Here is a 17,247-nt window from a genome sequence, read left to right on the forward strand (position 1 = left end):
GCATGTGGGAGATCTGTTTTGCCTATGGATATGTTTTCTGCTGGGTGGAAGAAGGCTGGTCACACTGGATCCCTCTTGCACTGCAAGAAATATTTGGAAAAAACCATAAAATTCCACAAATGGTGAAAAGCACTAGCTGGGGCACACAGGAGGTAGGAGCTCTGGAGTTTGTATTCCAGGTGGGCAATCACCCTGTCTGTCCACACCATGCTCAGTTAGAGCCACTCCTTTGCTTGATCAAGTTTATTTTTCTTCCACAGAAACCTGCTTCCAATAGACCTGGAATTCACCCAGTTTTCCTGTTATCCTCAAAGTCAGGCTCTTGCTACTAAAGACTCTCCTGGGGGACCATACACACAGCATCAGATGAGAGAAGCAGGTAGGGCTTAGCACATGCGATGTCCATGCACATAAATAGAGCTATCATGTTTAGTTTTCCCTGTATATACTTTTTTCTTTAAATGCAAAACATCCCATCTGATATAAGCTGATGTTCGTTTATCTCCTATTCCGGAAAATCCACTCTTTGGCCAAGGCAGCATCTTTGAGCATGGTGCCAGGGACCTGGAAATGCTGGATGTGCCCACCTAAACACACGCACACAAACATTTCACTGGGAAAACCCTGGAAAAATATATGTCAACATTCTATGTGGATGTATGTTTGTGCCAAAGCTGTATTTCCACTATTTTAGAATAACAGCGAATAATAAAGGATTCAAACAATTTCTGCTTTTAAAAAAAAAAAAAAAAAAGGGTTCTTGGAAAAGTGCAAATAGGCTGAAATAGTCTCAAGGAAGAGCAAGCACATTTGGCCAGTGCTGCTCTGAAAGAGGTCAACTGTCCAAAAGCTGCAGCAGTCTGAATTTAGGAGGTCTTTACAAAAACCGGCACCTCTGCAAGGCTGGCAGAGTAATTCCTGAGGATGGTGCCTCCGTCAAACACGCGGGCAGTGTTGGTGTCCATCCATAGGTGCCCTTCTCCAGGCAGGTAAATATCTCTCCACGTTTGCCCTTTTTCTGTTATTGGGGCAACCAGGACCTGCAGTGAAAAAAAAAGAAAGAAAAAAGAAATTTAGCACGTGGAGGATTAGTCAGGACATACTGCTAGCTGCGCCAAGCAAACCACAAGGCTGAAGGGACAAACAAGCAGCCACAGAGAAGATCAGGAGGTCTGGCTCATGGCTGCAAATGAGAGTATCCATGCACGCAAGCAGCAGAGGCCAAAGCTGGCAAGCGCAAGGCTTCCTGAGTTGCGGTGAGAAAAGATGATGCAGTGGCCTTCATTTGACTGGGACTGGAATCATCCCTGCCTGCAGTGGCTCCTAGAGTCCATCCAGCTCATATTTTGGAAGACCTGAACAAAAAAACCCATCAGAAATCTGTGTTTCCTGCAAAACAAAGCTCGTGCTTCTAGGTTGAGCAAGACAGGGTGGATGCAGGCAGAGCAGGAGCACAGGCTGGCCAGTAAATCCCAGGTGCTGCAGGTGGGTTCAGGCTCACATGAAGCAGCTTCTGAGGAGGTTTTACAGGATTGCAATGGGAATCGGTGGCACAGCGTCAGGGTGAGAGACATCCCGGTGCTGCGTAGGGCATTTGTGGCAGAGTTGGGAATTTCCCTTTCCTCCCATGACCCTGTGCTTGGGAGGATCTGGTTTAGGCAGACTCTTTGATGAGACTTATGCAATGAAGTCAAATATAATCTGGTATGAAACCAAGCAGAAACTTGTATTTCAATTAGAAATGAACACGTTATAGGGGTGGGAGAAGAGCTTTAGCTCCAGGGTGCTAAAAAGGAGGGCTTCAAAAGCCCTCTGCCTGGTGCTGCTCTCCAGGCGACTTAACCCTCCCTTCCCACCTTTCCTTTCCTGCATTTAGGAGAAAGATTTGTGTTTCAGCCTCTCAGACTAATTAAGTGTGGCAGGTTACATAAATCTTAGGAAAAGCTCATGTTCGAAATATACAACATGATATATACAATCTCAATCAACATTCACATTTATCATTCTATGGACTCAAGGCTCCTTTGGAGATTCAAGGGATTTAGCTGCCCAGTGCCCTCAAGGGTTCATGAAAATCTCAGCCGGTGGCCTTGGCATATGGGTAATTGCATTTTAAAACAGCATATAATAATAAAAGCATAAAAAAATTTGCCCTTGGGTCACAAATCAGTGAATCCCTTTTGGACATGAGGCATAAGAAGTGTGCTTTGCTCGCTCCTCCCCAATGACTTAGTCAAGGTAATCCAGTCTCCAAAAGAACTTTAGACTTCTTTTTTTTCTTGCTTTATGGGAAAAGCAGTTTCCAATATTCTGAGAATATTTATTCCTGATAAATTATTTCACTTCAGAAACTGAAAGAGGTTTTCAGGGCCCTAAATAAAAGTTTTGCAAGAAAAGCAAAGCTTTTCTGAAAAGAAAAAACCCCAAACCCACACAAAACCAGCTGCTTTGGCTTCGATTTAAATCTGCTTGAACACTGAGGCTTTGATTTGTATTTGTGCAGAACTGGGTTCACATGATGATGACGAAAAAGGGGATGATAGGAAAAGAATTAAAACTCTAGAAATGCCATTAAAGGAGGGGGGGGAAAAAAAGGCTAAATAGTGAAAACTGGTTATGAAATTTATGAGTCAGTCCCTCTTAAACCCCATTTTTGGAGGTCCTGGTCAACAGCAAAGAGCAAATGCTGGGGACTCATCCCTGCACCCCTTAGCGATGCTCCTTGAGCTGCATGGCAGCATCGTCCCAGGGAGACATCGTGGTGTTTGGCACACTTTGGGGGACACTTTTGGACCCTCCTGGCCTTTATAGATGTATTTGGCAGCAAGACCTGGCTTCCCTGCCTCTTGCAGCATCCACTTTCGCCAGGCAGATGGCACTGACAAGCAGCGATGCTGCGTCACAGCCACAAAACAGCACACGACAATTTTTTTTTGCCAAATCAGTGCAACTTGTCTCTTTGCTATTACATTTCAACATGCTTTGCTGGAAGGATTCAATAGCCAGCTCCTATTCTCTTTCCCAGTAGTGGAAATTTGCTCATGAGCAATGCTGGAATGTGGCTATGCAATGTTAAATCCAGTTTTAAGACCTCTAGTCAAGGATCAAAAACACCCCGATCACTGCAGTCCCACACCACCGCGTCCCAAAACCACTTGCAGAAACCCAAAGGCATTGCTCTCCCGACTGCTCGAAGGGAGCAGATACTTGTTTCCCTTTGTAGTCAGCAAAAATCTGACATAAAAACTGCTTATTGGGCACTCTTGCTAATTTGACAGATATATTGTTTGGCCTGATTCAGGTTGAATGTGAGCTGCCAGGAGATCCAGATGAACGAGATCTGGAAGTAATGAAGTACAAATCACAGCCTGAAAATCAGATTTCAAAGGAGGGCTATCCTCCCAGCCCAGAGTTACCCCAAAAAAGCCTGGGGCACAACTCGGGAGCGGGAGGCCTTCAGCAATAGCACAAAGCCAAGTTCATCAGCACCCTGCAGCTGCTTGCACTGCGGCACGATGTTCGAAAGGTTTAGCCCGGTGTCCTGACACTTATTCTTGCCTCGGACTGTACTGGGACAGAACCGCCCTGTATATTTTCCAGTAATTTATTATTAATGATGCTCCAAATTGCACCAAAGCCAGTTTTGGAGTGCATTTCTATTCTTCCAGCTTCCAAAAACCAGCTTGGAAGTCAAAACACCCCTGTCTGGGCTCTTCCACCACAAGCTCAGGCACTTTGGCGGCGGGGAGGGGGGGAATAAAAAACAAAATCAGACGAGCTTTTTGCCAGCCTCACATCATGCGTTATCAGAAATGCTTGGCCCTGACAAGTTTATGGAGCAGGCATCACATTTTACCCTATTTCAGGAGCTTTCAGCCAAGCCATAACTTTGCCCCTCCTGGGAGATAGGAGTGAAGCTGCTCCGACCTTTCTTTCCCCCCCCCGAATTTGCGATATTTTACTGGGCATCTCGCCTCACTAACGCAGACCACATTTCTGCCTTGGCCGGTTCAGTTGCATCAGGGATTTTTCAGTTTGAGTGATTTTGGGTGAAAGAACTAAGTTTTAAAGAACTAAGTTTTAGCTTGCTCGCAGTTATAACCAATTCCCACCATTACTGCCCAAACGTGTGCTCTGCAGCGCGTTGGGACAGCAGAAACGCCTCGGCTCCCTCCAACCTCTGCACTTGCACAACACCAGTCTAAAATTCGTTTGTGCCAAGGATTTGCATTTTAAAAGCATCCCACCTGATTATTTGAGCTCTCTACTTTTTAAGAAGCAGCAGAAAGACATTTTAGCAATCTTCTGCAGTGAAAGTTTCCTTTAAAAAAGAAACCCACCAACCTCTAAATTGAAACTGCAGAATTTGTGGTAAGAAACTCAAGCTTGGAAAGCAGGTATTGCAATATCTGTTGGAGGTTGCAAGCAGAGCCTGAAGAGATAACTCTGCAGCACAAGATGCGTTTCTATTGAAACAAACTCCTATTGAGCTTTGCTTTTGCGTTTTGGATATTTTTTAGGGAGACGATGTCCTCATCATTAGCAGCATCCCCATGTAAAGACAGCCCAACTCGCTGCCAAATGAATGCAGTAGTATGAATAGAGGATTATGCTTTTAATGAAAAAAACCCAAACCCGTAGGAACTGCCAAAATCTTGAGCTGCTGGGATCCTGCACCCAGGCAAAGCAGGAGGGACAAGGATAAAGTGATGCCACCGCACAAAATAAAAACTCTCCTTACAAAAATGGGAGGATGAGGCACAATTTTCTTTAAGAAAGGTCTTTTTCAGAAGACCTGAATTGCCTTTCCAAGACGTTTTTGATTTAAAGCAGCAATAAATCGCATTGTACGTCATGCCGTCTATGTGCTAAACGAACACTTCACAAGCTGTAAGGGGATGAGAGGGACGCATTTGCAGGGAGAGCGACAGGAGAAACTCCCCCCTACACAAGCCACAGCCAAAGCATGAAAACACCAGACTTGCAAGGAGTATTTTACAGCATGAAATCACTGAAACCTGAACAAGCAGGGGAAAAGAGAAAACTTCAGGGAAACAGATGCCAGCCATGTTTAAATCTCTACTAGGAAAATGGATAAAAATATCAATCCATCTTAAACGTGCCACAGATATCTTGATAACATTCACCTAACTTGCAGTGGCCTTATAAATTTGATGGGCTCCATTCACAACACTCACATGGGCTGAATAAGTCCTCATTATAGCTGCCAGCGGGGTAAAATATAGATTCAAGTAAATCCCATAGGCAATATGTGGCTGGGCGAGCTCCGAGACATTGATGTGAGCCTGAATTTGGGCCCCAGCGTCCGTGCTCCCTGATGCTCCCCATCTGTTCTGGGTTGCATTTGATTAGGATGGAAAAGCCCCTAAACGTGGCTAGAGGAGCTCCCCGAGAGGACCAGGGAGCTGCACGTTGTGCTGCTCCTTGGTTATTGTGGACTGTAGCTCCAAGTAACGGGATTCGCAGCCTGAAAAGAGGGGGAAAATGAGCAATGCTGACCATCAGGAGGTGTCTTCTGGCAGAAAGGACTGAAAAATATCCTGATATTAAAAAAGGAAAGAAAAAAAAGTCTTGTTGACTCGATTTTGAATAAATTGCAAACCTGAAGGAGCCAACAGGGTCCCATCAGCCCTTCGGTTTCACGCAACGTCTATCCGAGCGCTGTATTCAGGTAGGATGCAAAGAGGGATGGGCGAGCGCAGGGGGCACCTGATTTGCCCCCAGTTACCCTTTGAGGGCATTCAGTCCCCCATTTCCTACCTCATCTCCAATGAGAAATTCATCCTCTATGGTAAAAGCGGTTGGGTCTGTGGGACTGAGCCACCACGCCGGCCGGAAGATGGGGTACCCCAAACTAAGCCATTCCTCGCTGTATTTTATGATGAGTGGCACAACGAAGTCCCGGTGCCTCTGTATGCATTGCCGGGTAAGATTCAGGACCTGCAGGGTGGGGCAAGAAAAAGAAACCCGTAGGAAGTCCTTCATCCACTAAACAGCAAAGCAAGCAGAAGAAAAAGAGAAAAAACAATAATCCCTTGGGAAGAGAGGTTACCGAATTGCAATGTCCTGATCAAGTTATGGCAGCTAACAACAGGTTATATGGTGGATTTATTCCCATTTAGATGCGAAAGCTGGGTCAGCGGCTGGCAGGTGATATCTACTGGGGTGTTGATGTCTTTAACCAAAGCAATGAACTCTTTTGCTGCTGGCAAAGAGATTCAACGACATTTCTCCCTGTGCCCCCGATTTTAAGAATTGCTCTCCCCTTTTATTGCCCTAAAGGTGACATCCCTGGGAAAATGCCTCCAACTGTTTAAAGAGATCGTGAATGTGAATCTGCAGGCTTCGCTTTACTGTAGATATTAACTATTTGATCAAAGTATAATTAAAGAACTCCAGCAGAAAAAGGGAGGGAGAGAAACATGTGACGATCGCTGTCGTTTCCGCAGGCATGGCCGATACTGGCCCCGTGGTCACACATAGCCGTGAAGCATAAAGCCACAAAAACGCACAGTAATTTTGCAGCAAAAATACTGCTGAGAGCGTACAGCGATCTGGTTCCTGGGGCAGAGAGCAGGATTTTGTGGGTAGCAAGAGCAGGACAGGGATTTTTAGCCTCAGCTTTCCCCAGTAGGGACCTTAATGGCTTTTGGGGGTGTCTGTCATATAAGGGACACCGTGTCCTCCTCTGCGGGGCATGGGGGTACGTACCCAGGCGTCGCAGCAGAGCCAGGGCGGCGTGCTGAAGGCCATCACGGGGAGAAACGTCGCGATCTGCAGCCACCGCACGTACAGCTCCGGGTCCCCTGGGGCGTCACTGGCCAGGCTCCCTCCTGCCGGGGACGAGGAGCTGAGTGGAGCTGCTCGGGGCCACCTCATCATGGGATGAGACCCAAACGACCTGCTCTCCGTGCGGGCAGGGCACGTCACCCCGTTGCAAAACGAGCTGAATTCTCCCCACCCATGTTTTTCTTGAACACCATCGGCAAATGTCAATCCGACATCCAGCTCTGGTCATTTTAGGACCAGACATGCTGAGGTTGATATCTCAGGAGTTTCTAAATTTTAGCAGAACATTGTAAAAAGGGATTTCTCTCCTGCAAAGAAAAGCGTTGGGAAAGTGCTGGACTTCCCTGCCACTTTGATGTGCAAAGGTGAAGCATCACAGGAAAATACTCCCGTAATTTGGATCCCTTCAAATTCACAGTGAAAAGTGGTGGAGAAGCAGAGTATTGCTAACTAATTAATCAGAAATATGTAGTGGAAGGGGATTCCAGTTCCTCTCTGAAACACGGAAGAGGGGTTCAGGAAGGACAGGAGAGGCTGGGATGGACCACACACCCCACGTGCCCACGCCACAACCCCCTCCGAGCAGGGGGATCTGCTCTCTCGTCCAGCCCGGTTGAAATAAGCCGATGTGTTCAACATCTCTTCCCTCCCCTCGGGGAGGGAACTGGCGTGCTGCGATTGTCTAAGCCTTATTTTCTAAGGAAAACTGGCTAAAAATAGAGGCCAAATTGAAAAAATTGCTCAACAACCCCCTTTTTCGGGGCTGTCTTTGCAGCTCCGCTCTCTGGGTCTGACACTTCACGTGCAGCCTCTGTGTGTTTGGGGCATGTTTTAAACACAAATAACCCGGTCACCTCCAAAAAGAGGGGAAAAACGAGCTGCTTGGCCCCGGTTAAACGATTGTTTCTCTGCTTTTATAATGTTTTTATTTAAGGATTTCTCAAGCCATCGTGCTTTGGAGCAGAAATGCAAACTTGGAGCAGGGCTGCTGGTGGTTTAGGAGCATCCGTTTCCCAGCCAGGAGCCTGGGCATGCAGTTCCCCGGCTGCGGGCTCCCTCCTTGCTTCTGCCGGGTGGGTTTTAGCGCAAGCAAAGCTGCGAGAGGCGGCGGGCTGCCCTCCGCCTGCGGTTAAGGAGCTCTGCAAAGGGCATCCCCGGAGACCGGGCTGCTTCTGGGGCTGCCTATTAAAATTTACAACATGTTTTTTTGTTTTCAATTCCTCAGTCGATTCCCTAGTAACGTTCAACCCAATCAAGTCAGCACGGCAGAAAATTGGGTACCGGGAACAAAGTGCTTCAAGCCTTCATGTAGCACGCCTAAGCCAGAGGGTGCAGACGTACCTCCCGTGCTCCTCTCGCCTCAACAATGCTGCAAAGGTCTCTGCAGAAAAGCCAGAAATGGGGGGGCGGGGGGGAGCAGAAAAGAAATTATTACCTACTGCGTCGGGGATGAAGAAGTTGTAGCCCAAGAGGCTGTAGTGCAGCACGGAGGGAATAACCCCCTTCAGCCCGGCGTGGCTCCAGTCCGCGCGCAGCGGGCTCATCTGGACAAAGAGCGGTAGGTGACTGGATCTGGGGGGAACAAGCATAAACCCAACATTTTTAGATGGCTTCCAGAAGCCAAAACTGTCCGATGCCTGGCTGTCTTGGCAGTCGCTGTGGTCAGATATGGGTTTCTCCAGCCACTTGGCATCTCCGTTGGAGGGAAATCAGTGCTCCCCAATACTGCTCCCACCCACTGCGCCTGCCCTGCCGAGTTTGGCAACCCCAATCCTCCTCCTTCTCCCCAAATCCCCGATTCAAAGCTTTCCTTCTCCTGGCTTGGTCTCATGAGGACCACAATTTGGTGGCCCACCTTGATGGCAGCACAGCCACGCTCTGGGTCGTAGCCATCTTCCCGCTACTTCTCATATGGCAGCACCGACCCTGGTGGGAAAATGCTCACAAAAACCATACCCGTGGCGCCGGGTGGGGTATCCCAACAGCACGCTCCGCCCCGGCTCCATGCGGTTCCCCAAACCCAAAGCACGAGCCTCTTGCGACAGGGATGGCCCAGGGGCATGTCCTGCAGGGAGGATTTCTCCTCCTGGCTTTTGTTTGTGCTCATCGGTTTCGCACTGAGCAGCTGTCATCCATGACAGTGGTTTTACCTGTTTTTACGCTGTTTCTGTTTTTATTTTTTTCCAGCAGCATTTCTATGCCTCAGGTTTACCTGGGGGGGGCAGGGGGTCATGTTGTCAAGCAGCCCAGTGCAGGAGACAGTGTTTCTGGTGGCCAAAAGGGTTAAATCTGGACCTTCATGATGAGCTTTGGCTTGAAAAAATGGTCTGGAGCTCATCTCACCAAGGGGGGTTTTTTGGTCTGAGTCTGCTTGCTCCTAGACTTTGGTTTCCCCCTCAACCTCCCACCCATTTGCTGACTCTCCAAAGTCTCCCAGGGACACTTTTTCATCTTAGGAGGTGGTAAGGCTGATGCGATGGTTTATGAAACACTTCTGGTATGGAAACTGCCCACCAGGAAAGGTATGATCCTGGACGGACCAAAAAGTGGTTGGAAAAGGAGCTAGTTCCACCACTCTGGCTTTGCAGATGGCTGAGTAAGAGCCCGTCACCACCTCGGCATGTGAAACTTTGCTTTTTCTTTGAAAAGGAACTATTTTGAAGTTGCCTTCTCATGCAATTTACCATCAATGCCTCATCCACAACATGAAATAAGTCATTTTGCAAACAGCCTGCATATCCCTTTGCATCTGCCAAACTAAAAAGAGTGGGAAAACAGTAACAGTTTTCGGTGCCTTTAACCAAAGGGTCTCAAGGCATGTTACAACTGCTAATTAATAAATTAACCCTGTTGTGGGCTACGCAAGCATCAAAAGTCAGAAAACGGCAGTCGTTTGACGCCACAAGCAATTACCCACACAGGGATTTGGCCAAGACCCCAGGGTTCACTCTTTCCCTCCTGCAGAAGAGGCAGCGACCTGATGCTTGAATGGCCGTAAATGACAAGATGCATTTTTATTGCATCTGGCATTAATGCATTTAAGCATTTTTATGCTCTGAGACAAAAAAAAAAGGGTTAAAATGCTCTGAAAGAGAGAGGGAGAGGAGATATGAGATCGACCCCTCCCTGCCTATTGCCCTAGACCACCTCCATGCTGCTTCCCTGGGTGCTGAGCGGCGTCTCGGCATCCCAAGGGCGTTTTTAAAGCATCACCTCAACCATCTCCCAAGCAGCTCACGCAGCCGTTGGCTCCAGCAAAGCATCTCCTCCCTGGTACCCACCTGGCACCGGCGCTGATGACAGTGGCGTTTCCCAGCGTCGCCAGCGCCGCCGCCAGCGCCTCGGTGTATCGGTCGCCCGCCAGCTCGGCGGGAGGTGGGACAGCTTGCTCCAGGAAGGCGTTGCCCTCGGCGCCCTCGAAGACCACGTACGTGGCCCCCAGCGCCTGCCGCAGGCGCCGGGCACGTGCCAGGTACCAGCTCAGCGCCGCCTGGCTGGTGACGTTCAGGCGGGCGCAAAGCCGCCCCTTCCACGTGGTCAGCACCGGGACCTGCGGCAGAGGGCGAAGGTTTCTGTCAGACCCATAAAATACCCCGCCAACCCCGGGTGTAAGGCTGGAGGACGCCGGCTCTGCCCTCATCCTGCCCTACCACAATTCGCACCATCACGGTGCAACGCATAAAGGTGTAAACCCTCTCTCAGCCCCCCCAAAAATCCCTGAGTTGATGGCAAATTGGCATATCGTTAAAATGACTGCAAAAAAGGGAATTGGGGGGATTTTCTGAACACTGGTAACTTTTTAAAATATCTTTTGGAAGTGGAAATTTGAAAGCTGCTTCCTTATGGAACAGGAGAAAAGCTGCTCCCCCGGGCATCGCTGTGCATTTGCCCCCAACACAGGAGGATCAGGTCGTCCCCCTCTGCGGGTATTTATTCAGCTTTAATTTTGATTTTAGGTTGAGCAGCAGGTTCAGGGGTCGGGCGAGGGTCTCGTACCGAGCAGCCCCCGAGCCGGGGCTGCAGGCTCAGCCAGTAGCTCGCCGCCTCGCCGCCCCGCAGCGAGCGCAGGAAGAGCGGGGAGGCGATGCTGGCGTACGGGGACAGCGTGATGGAGAGCTGCAGCGGCTTTATCGGGGAAGGGTCCCAGGCACGGGCCGAGTCGTGCCTCTTCCTCCGCTCCGAGGGCACGTGGTCCTGCGGGGAGGGAAAGGCAGAAAAAGGGGTTTTGTGGGAGCGGCAGAGCCACCGAGCACCGGCTGCGCGGGGTGAAACTCCAAACGGAGCATCCCTCCTCAGGGAGGGGGGGCTCACAGCCCCCACCCCACAGAAGGGGTGCGTTTGCATTTTTCGGGTAGGGATTTAACGGTGCTGAGAGCAGGGCCCATGGCAGCTCTCCATTCGCCTTCCGAGCCCGAAGGCCGGCAGGTCGGGACGTACCGCGGCGGCGAGGATGGCGGTGCAGCGCTCCCCCAGGGCCAGGACCCCCTCCTGAAGACGATGCCGCTTCAATCTCTTGGCCAGTGACCTCAAACCTCGTTTTATTTTGGCAGCCGAACCCGCCGGGCCGTAATACCGCCAGATCGGAGACCTGCACGTGGAAAGAGCCGGGGGGATTCGCACCTTGCGCCGGCGCGAGATGCTCGGGGCAGCGGCCGGGACAAGGGCTTGGAAAGCAGCCCCGAGGCCGGGAGGGGAGGCGCGCCTTACCCCAGCAGGGCCGTGCCCGGCAGCGCCCGCGCCGGCCCCGCGAGCTGGCTGCCCGCCTGCCGGTGGGCGGCCGCGACGTCCGGGCTGAGGCAGAGGAGGTAGCGCAGGGGCACCGCGGCTCTCCCCACTGGCGTTTCCAGGCAGAAGTGCCTGTTGCTCTCCAGCGAGAGGAAGAGGGGCACATCGGGTGCCACTGTCACCGTCACTCCTTCGGGGAGAGAAGAGGAAAACGGTGTCTCAGCAAGCGCCCAGCTCCTCTCGGTCCTCGCGCTGGTGGCCACAGGGACAGGGATGCGCAGGGCAAAGCCTAACTGGTACCAGCACCTCCCGGACTGATCCTGGCCGCAGATCTGGCCACGCAAGCAAACCCCCACGCTCTGCTTCTGCTATTCCCTTTCAACCTCCGGAATGCCTTTCAAGGGCTGGATTTGCTCCGTTTCTTGCCTTTTTGCTCTGCATTCAGTTTAGGCAGCGGCTTCAGCATCATCAGTGCAGGGCAGTTGCGGATCAATTGATTAATTTGGGGGAATATCTGAAGTTTGCCGTTCTGCAGAATAATCCAAATATCCACCCAAAAATAACAGCAACTAAACTCCTGCCCGCATCCAGCATCCCGTAGCAGCGTCAGGGAGCCGTGAGCTCAGGGTGAAGCCGCTCGAGTGGAGCTGGAGGATGCGGCAATGGACACAGAGCTCTGCTTAAAAGACGACGACACACCAAGAGCATGGGATTTCCCCGGGGTGACTTGGGCCAACCCCATCCTCTCAGGCACCGACTTGTAAATGCAGCTGAGCTGTGCTGAGCTTTAATGTCATGGCCTTTTCCACAGGGGTGAGGCCGTGCGGGACCCGTCCCTTGTGTCCTGCTGCCAGTCGTCGTTACCGTGGGATATTTTAACCTCTACCCTGCCCTTACGCTAGTTGCTTTATAGGTGAGGAGAGGGATGGAGAAACGCGGGGATTAAAGCAATAGGACTTTGGACAGGGAAGGATGCGATTACCTGTCGACCCTAAAAAGTATCTCTCCAGAACAGGCCCGTAGCCGGCAGGGTTTTTGCTGAAGTCGCCGCTAACGAAGGGCTGCGCGTGGCTCTCGGCGCTGTTGAGCGGCCAGCGCTGGGCGCGGATGCTCGCCCCTCCGTACCAGGAGACGTTGGCCATGGAGAAGCAATTCTGCAGCCAAGAGAGCATCACCAGATGGCGAGATGCCTCGGGGCGAGGATGAACACGCGAATAGTTGCATTTGGAGAGGCAAAGCCCCTGCGCGTTATTCCAGCGTTGTCAGAGCAGTCATGGGACAGGTCTTTTCCCAGGAAGAAGAATCCCAACCCCATGAGATTTAGGTGTTTTATGCAAAAAGCAGTGGGTGCTCACTCTTTGCTTTCCCGGTAGAACACAGTTGGGTTTAAGTTTTCCCTCCACAAGAACAAGAGCTGGGCTTCCAGGTACAAAAAAAATGCTGAAATTCTGTCTAACTGCTTGATTTCTCAGCCTGCAGTTTATTAAAGTTATCAAATGGTGTAAGAGTTGGAAGAGGAAAAAAATTGTAGCAAGAGTCAGTAGTGCAAGTTATGCGCTTTGTTTAGCTTGAAGAACAAAAAAAGTCTTAACTTGCTAATTAAAGCCAAAGACAACAATTTTTCTTCCCCTTCCCCTTACGTATCTGCCTGCGCCTGTGTTCGACATGCAGCCAAGTGGAGGAATATAAAAATCCCACCGCGGGAATAACAACTCTATAGCTTAAAAATTATTGTTTCTTTTAAAATAAAACACCCACAAGAAATCTTCCCCAAAGCCTGCCAGTTTTAGATAGATGAACTTAAATAAAATAAAATTGCTATGGACAGCCGGGTGAGCCAGAGGTGCGACGCCCCGCGCCTCGGAGAGCCCACCCGGTTACCTGTCTGCACCCAACCACAATTACCAAAAATTAACGGGTTTTTGAGTTGCTGGCAAAAAGATGCCGAAAACTGTTTAGGTGCAGAGGCTTCGCAGGTGCGTGTCGCTGCAGGACAAGAGGGGCGGCGGAGGTGGAAAATTCAAGGCAGCAGCCTTAAATTGCAGCGACGGCGCTTTCACAAACCCAGCTTGGAAAAAATCTGTTTGTTTGTTTTTTAAAAAAAAAAAAGAAATAAACCTCTCCTAGCTACTATCTGCAGTGTTTCTGGGGTGAATTTACAACCTGAACTTGCAGCTAGCCCCACGGGCGTGCATGCAGGGAGATTTTAACCCCATCTCAATAGCCCCGCAGCGTCCCCGGGGTAACTTGTGGGTTTTCCGCTCTCTCCCAAGGCAAAGCCTCCCTCTAACCCGAGGCTGATAACAAAAAGTACTTCCCTCCGCGAGACTGAATCAGTTTGGGTATTTGGGGCACTTCTCATAGGGCTGACGGGGCAGCGGAGCAACGAGCCATCTCCAAAAGCTGCTGGCCCGGGGGACATCCCCCCCTTGACCCGCCTCCTTTCAGAAACCATCAATTTTCGCTTCAAAGCCTCTAAAACCTTCCCCTTTCTGCCAAAGCAGGGGATCAGCAGGACTTAGCATCCCGCGTGACTCCACACGCGGGGACGGGCTTCCCCGAAAGCCGGGGGGCTTGGGGCTGCGAGGGGCTGCCGGGCAGAGGGACCCCGCCACCGCAACCCGGCCGAGCATCTGCCCGGCCCCGGCCCCGGCTCGGGCAGCGCTCCCGGAGCCCTGAGCTGGTTTCTGCCGCGGGGGCAGAGGGAGGTTAAGTCTCACCAAGGGGTGGGCAGAGGAGGGGATGTAAATTATTAAAGTGGAAACCCTGGAGGCTCGGAATAGCCTTACCAGGTGTCAGCTGAACGAGGTACGCCGGCTGGGAAGGGGGGGGGAGAAAAGAAGCCTATTCTTAACTCTTAAATTTCACAAGATCATGTTTTCCAATAGTTTGGGTGGGTTTTGGGGGGCTTTTTTTGTGTTTTGCTTGTTTGTTTTTAAAAAGTGGGAAGAAACCTATTCCGTCTTGCTCATCCTTCAACCGCCCCAAATCGATGTCAGCCGAGGAGAAGCAGCCCCACGCGCAGCGCTCGTGCTCGGGCAGCACCTTCCACCGGCCCAGCTCCGTGGACCGGCCACGTTCGGCCAAAGGGGAAAAATTCCCCATCCCTGCCGGATCCCTCCTGCTCCCTGCCCTGTCCCGAGGGCTCCCCACAACAGGACCCCACGGTCTGACGGGGTTTTTCTTTCCCCTCCCTAAGGCTCGTTTTCAGAGTCAGCTTTTATTTAACCAAGGGAGAAAACTGGGAAGGATACAAAAAAAAAAAAAAGCCCCCATAAATTTTTGGAGCAGCGGACATGGATTCATCCCATCCCGAGAGAGCGGCCACATTGTGTCTGTGGTTGGAGGGACCTTTCCGAGCTCCTCGCGTTTCTCGCCAACATTGTGATCTTAAACGGTTATTTATCCAGTCTCTATATAAACACGGTTCTCCCGCCCCGGGGTTACCAATGCGGCACCGGGAGGAGGCGGCCGCGGCCCCTCGGCGTTCTGGGGGCTCAGCATCAGGGCGCGAGGCTGCCAAAGGGGCTTTTCCCATCCAGGACCCTCCAGCTATGGAGGCCTTGGAAGATGGGGTGCCCCCCCATAACCGTGCTGGGAAATTGCGTGTTCAGGCCAGATCCTCCCCACTTTATCTCGTTTTACCCCAAACATCACGGTTCAGAGGAGGGCACGGGGTCCCCGTTACCTTCAGCATCACGTCGGGGCGCAGCGGGGTCCAGCGGACGCCGTAGCACTCGGTGGCGGGGGCTGGCGGGGGCTCGAGGGAGAGCCGGAGCTCGGCATCCTCCTCCCAGGCGTAGCAGAACTGCCTGCCGTCGTGCCAGCAGCGGTCCCGCGGCGGAGGCGGCTCGGCGGCCGGCACGCCGCCCACCGCGATCACCGCCACCGTCTGCCCTGCCGGCAGCGCCCGCAGGAGCAGGGCACCCCGCCGGCGCTCCCACAGCATCCCACCGGCGCGGCCCCGCAGCACCCACTCCTCCGGTGACTGCTCCAGCGCCTGCCAGGAGATGATGCCGATGGTCATGGCGAAGAAGACGGCCACGCCGAGGCAGCCGACGGCACCTTTCCAGGGCTCCGTCATCTCCCTGAAGCCCAAGGTCCAAGTGGCGTCGGGGATTTGGCCGGTGGGGCGGGCGAGTGGCATGGTGCGATCGCAGGGGGATGCTCCGGCTCCTCTCTCTCTCCTCTCCTGCAGCAGCACAAGAAAACCCTCCTCTTGGATTGCTCCAAGAGAATATAAAAAAAAGTTTTAAAAAAATTAAGCCGCAGCTCTTTTCTCTTTGCAGTAATCCGAAAGTAAGAGCAATCTCTTTTGCAGCCTCCCTCTGCTCGCTGCTGCACGGCAAATCCCGCTGCCGGGCTCGGCGCTGGCTGCGACGCAGCTCAGCCGCAGAACCCCGTGCCGGGTGTCAGCTCAACCCCTTGGCACGGCCGGCGGCACCCGCTCAGCGACGCCGCCCGGGGCCGCGGAGAAGTACACGCGTGGCCGAAAGCCACGGGAGGGGAGACGGGGCAGCAGCCGACGGGCAACGAGGCAGCGCTCGAGCCTCCGCAGACCTTCGGGTTTTTGCTTCGCGAAGCAGCGTAGCTTTGCTGCTCCGTTTGCAAAGCAGCAGAAAATAGCCTGGGGGGTGCAGAAGAAATATTGCAGGGGTGGTTAGAGAAGGAGGGGGGGAATGCAACACCGGTTTTCCATCCTTCCCTCTTGCCTGTAAAAGTATTTGATTAATGCACAGAGAAGGGAGAAGTCACCTGCGGGCCGGGTCCGGCAGCGCTGGCTGAGCCCTTGCTCCAGGGGCCCGGCACCCGGGGCTCCCACCGGGCCAGGGCCACCTGCGGTGACAACCTCGTGGGGTGGGGCCGCCTTGTCCCCGCGTCCCGAGCTGCCCCCACCGCTGCCTTTCGGGGCCGATAGCGCGTGGGGAGGGGTGACCCGGCTCAGCGCACCCACCCGCCGCATCCCCCCGCCACCACCTCCCAGCAGAGGCGCAGCTGCATTCCTTTTACCTAAAGGCAGATTAAAAGATGCTTTAGCAGCCCCCAAAAGCGGTCGTCGACGACTGAGCACTCAAGCCCAAATTATTTTTCCGCTGTCGGGTTGGGCAGCAGCTTTTTCTCCTCTTTCCCTGGGGAGGTTTTTCCTCCCGGCCACGTCAGAGACCTCTATAGCCGAGGCAACTTGATCCAAACAAACCCAAGAGCGTTATCTAAGAGGAGGCACGGCGTGCTCCCTCCACCCTGCTCCCCTGCAGCGGCACATGTCCTCAGGTAGGTACGCTAGAAACAGGGGCAGGAAATTAAAAAAAAAATTAAAAAGCATTTATTTATACGGGAATAATTTTAAAGGGATTTTTTGCGAAGTTATTGAGGTGGCTCTGGTTGAGCCCTTACTACACACCTGCGAATCCACACATGAGAAAGCCTCCCCACTCTGCTGCTTTGGCTTTTTTTGTTATTATTATTATTATTACTATTATTATATTTTGGAGGATTTTCTCCCTGTTTCTGCCTCACGCCAAATGAGCTGTTGGGGCTCCCCCAGGGCTGCAGAAATGGGTGCTGCAGGAAAGGGTGCTGCTTGCACCTGGAAGCAGAGCACCCTTGCAGAGGCGAGCGGCCGCCTGGGACCGTTGCAATCCCCACCAGTGCAGAAAACTCTGGAAATCTGGGACTTCCATCCCCTTTTCCATGCCCCACGCACTCGTCCCA

At 52.1% G+C, this 17,247-nt stretch overlaps 1 protein-coding gene across 2 annotated transcripts; it reads right to left on the reverse strand.

Annotated features, from left to right (window-relative positions):
- Nucleotides 1-230: 230 nt before the first annotated feature.
- On the reverse strand, nucleotides 231-16,627 carry LOC142088020 (SITS-binding protein-like). 2 transcript variants are annotated; one of them, XM_075162825.1, is made up of 11 exons: nucleotides 16,546-16,627; nucleotides 15,224-15,727; nucleotides 12,518-12,689; nucleotides 11,518-11,725; nucleotides 11,248-11,398; nucleotides 10,807-11,004; nucleotides 10,092-10,360; nucleotides 8,246-8,382; nucleotides 6,733-6,854; nucleotides 5,782-5,961; nucleotides 231-1,040 (listed from the first exon to the last, which is right to left on the reverse strand). In XM_075162825.1, the coding sequence occupies exons 2-11, from the start codon at nucleotides 15,680-15,682 to the stop codon at nucleotides 867-869; spliced, it is 2,070 nt and encodes a 689-aa protein (XP_075018926.1). In that variant the 5' UTR covers nucleotides 15,683-15,727; nucleotides 16,546-16,627; the 3' UTR covers nucleotides 231-866. The 2 variants fall into 2 exon arrangements, with proteins under 2 accessions (XP_075018926.1, XP_075018927.1); XM_075162826.1 differs by lacking the exon at nucleotides 16,546-16,627 and having other exon boundaries at nucleotides 15,224-15,835.
- Nucleotides 16,628-17,247: the final 620 nt, after the last annotated feature.

Source organism: Calonectris borealis, chromosome 14 (genome assembly GCF_964195595.1).
Source record: "Calonectris borealis chromosome 14, bCalBor7.hap1.2, whole genome shotgun sequence".
Classification (NCBI taxonomy): Eukaryota; Metazoa; Chordata; class Aves; order Procellariiformes; family Procellariidae; genus Calonectris; species Calonectris borealis.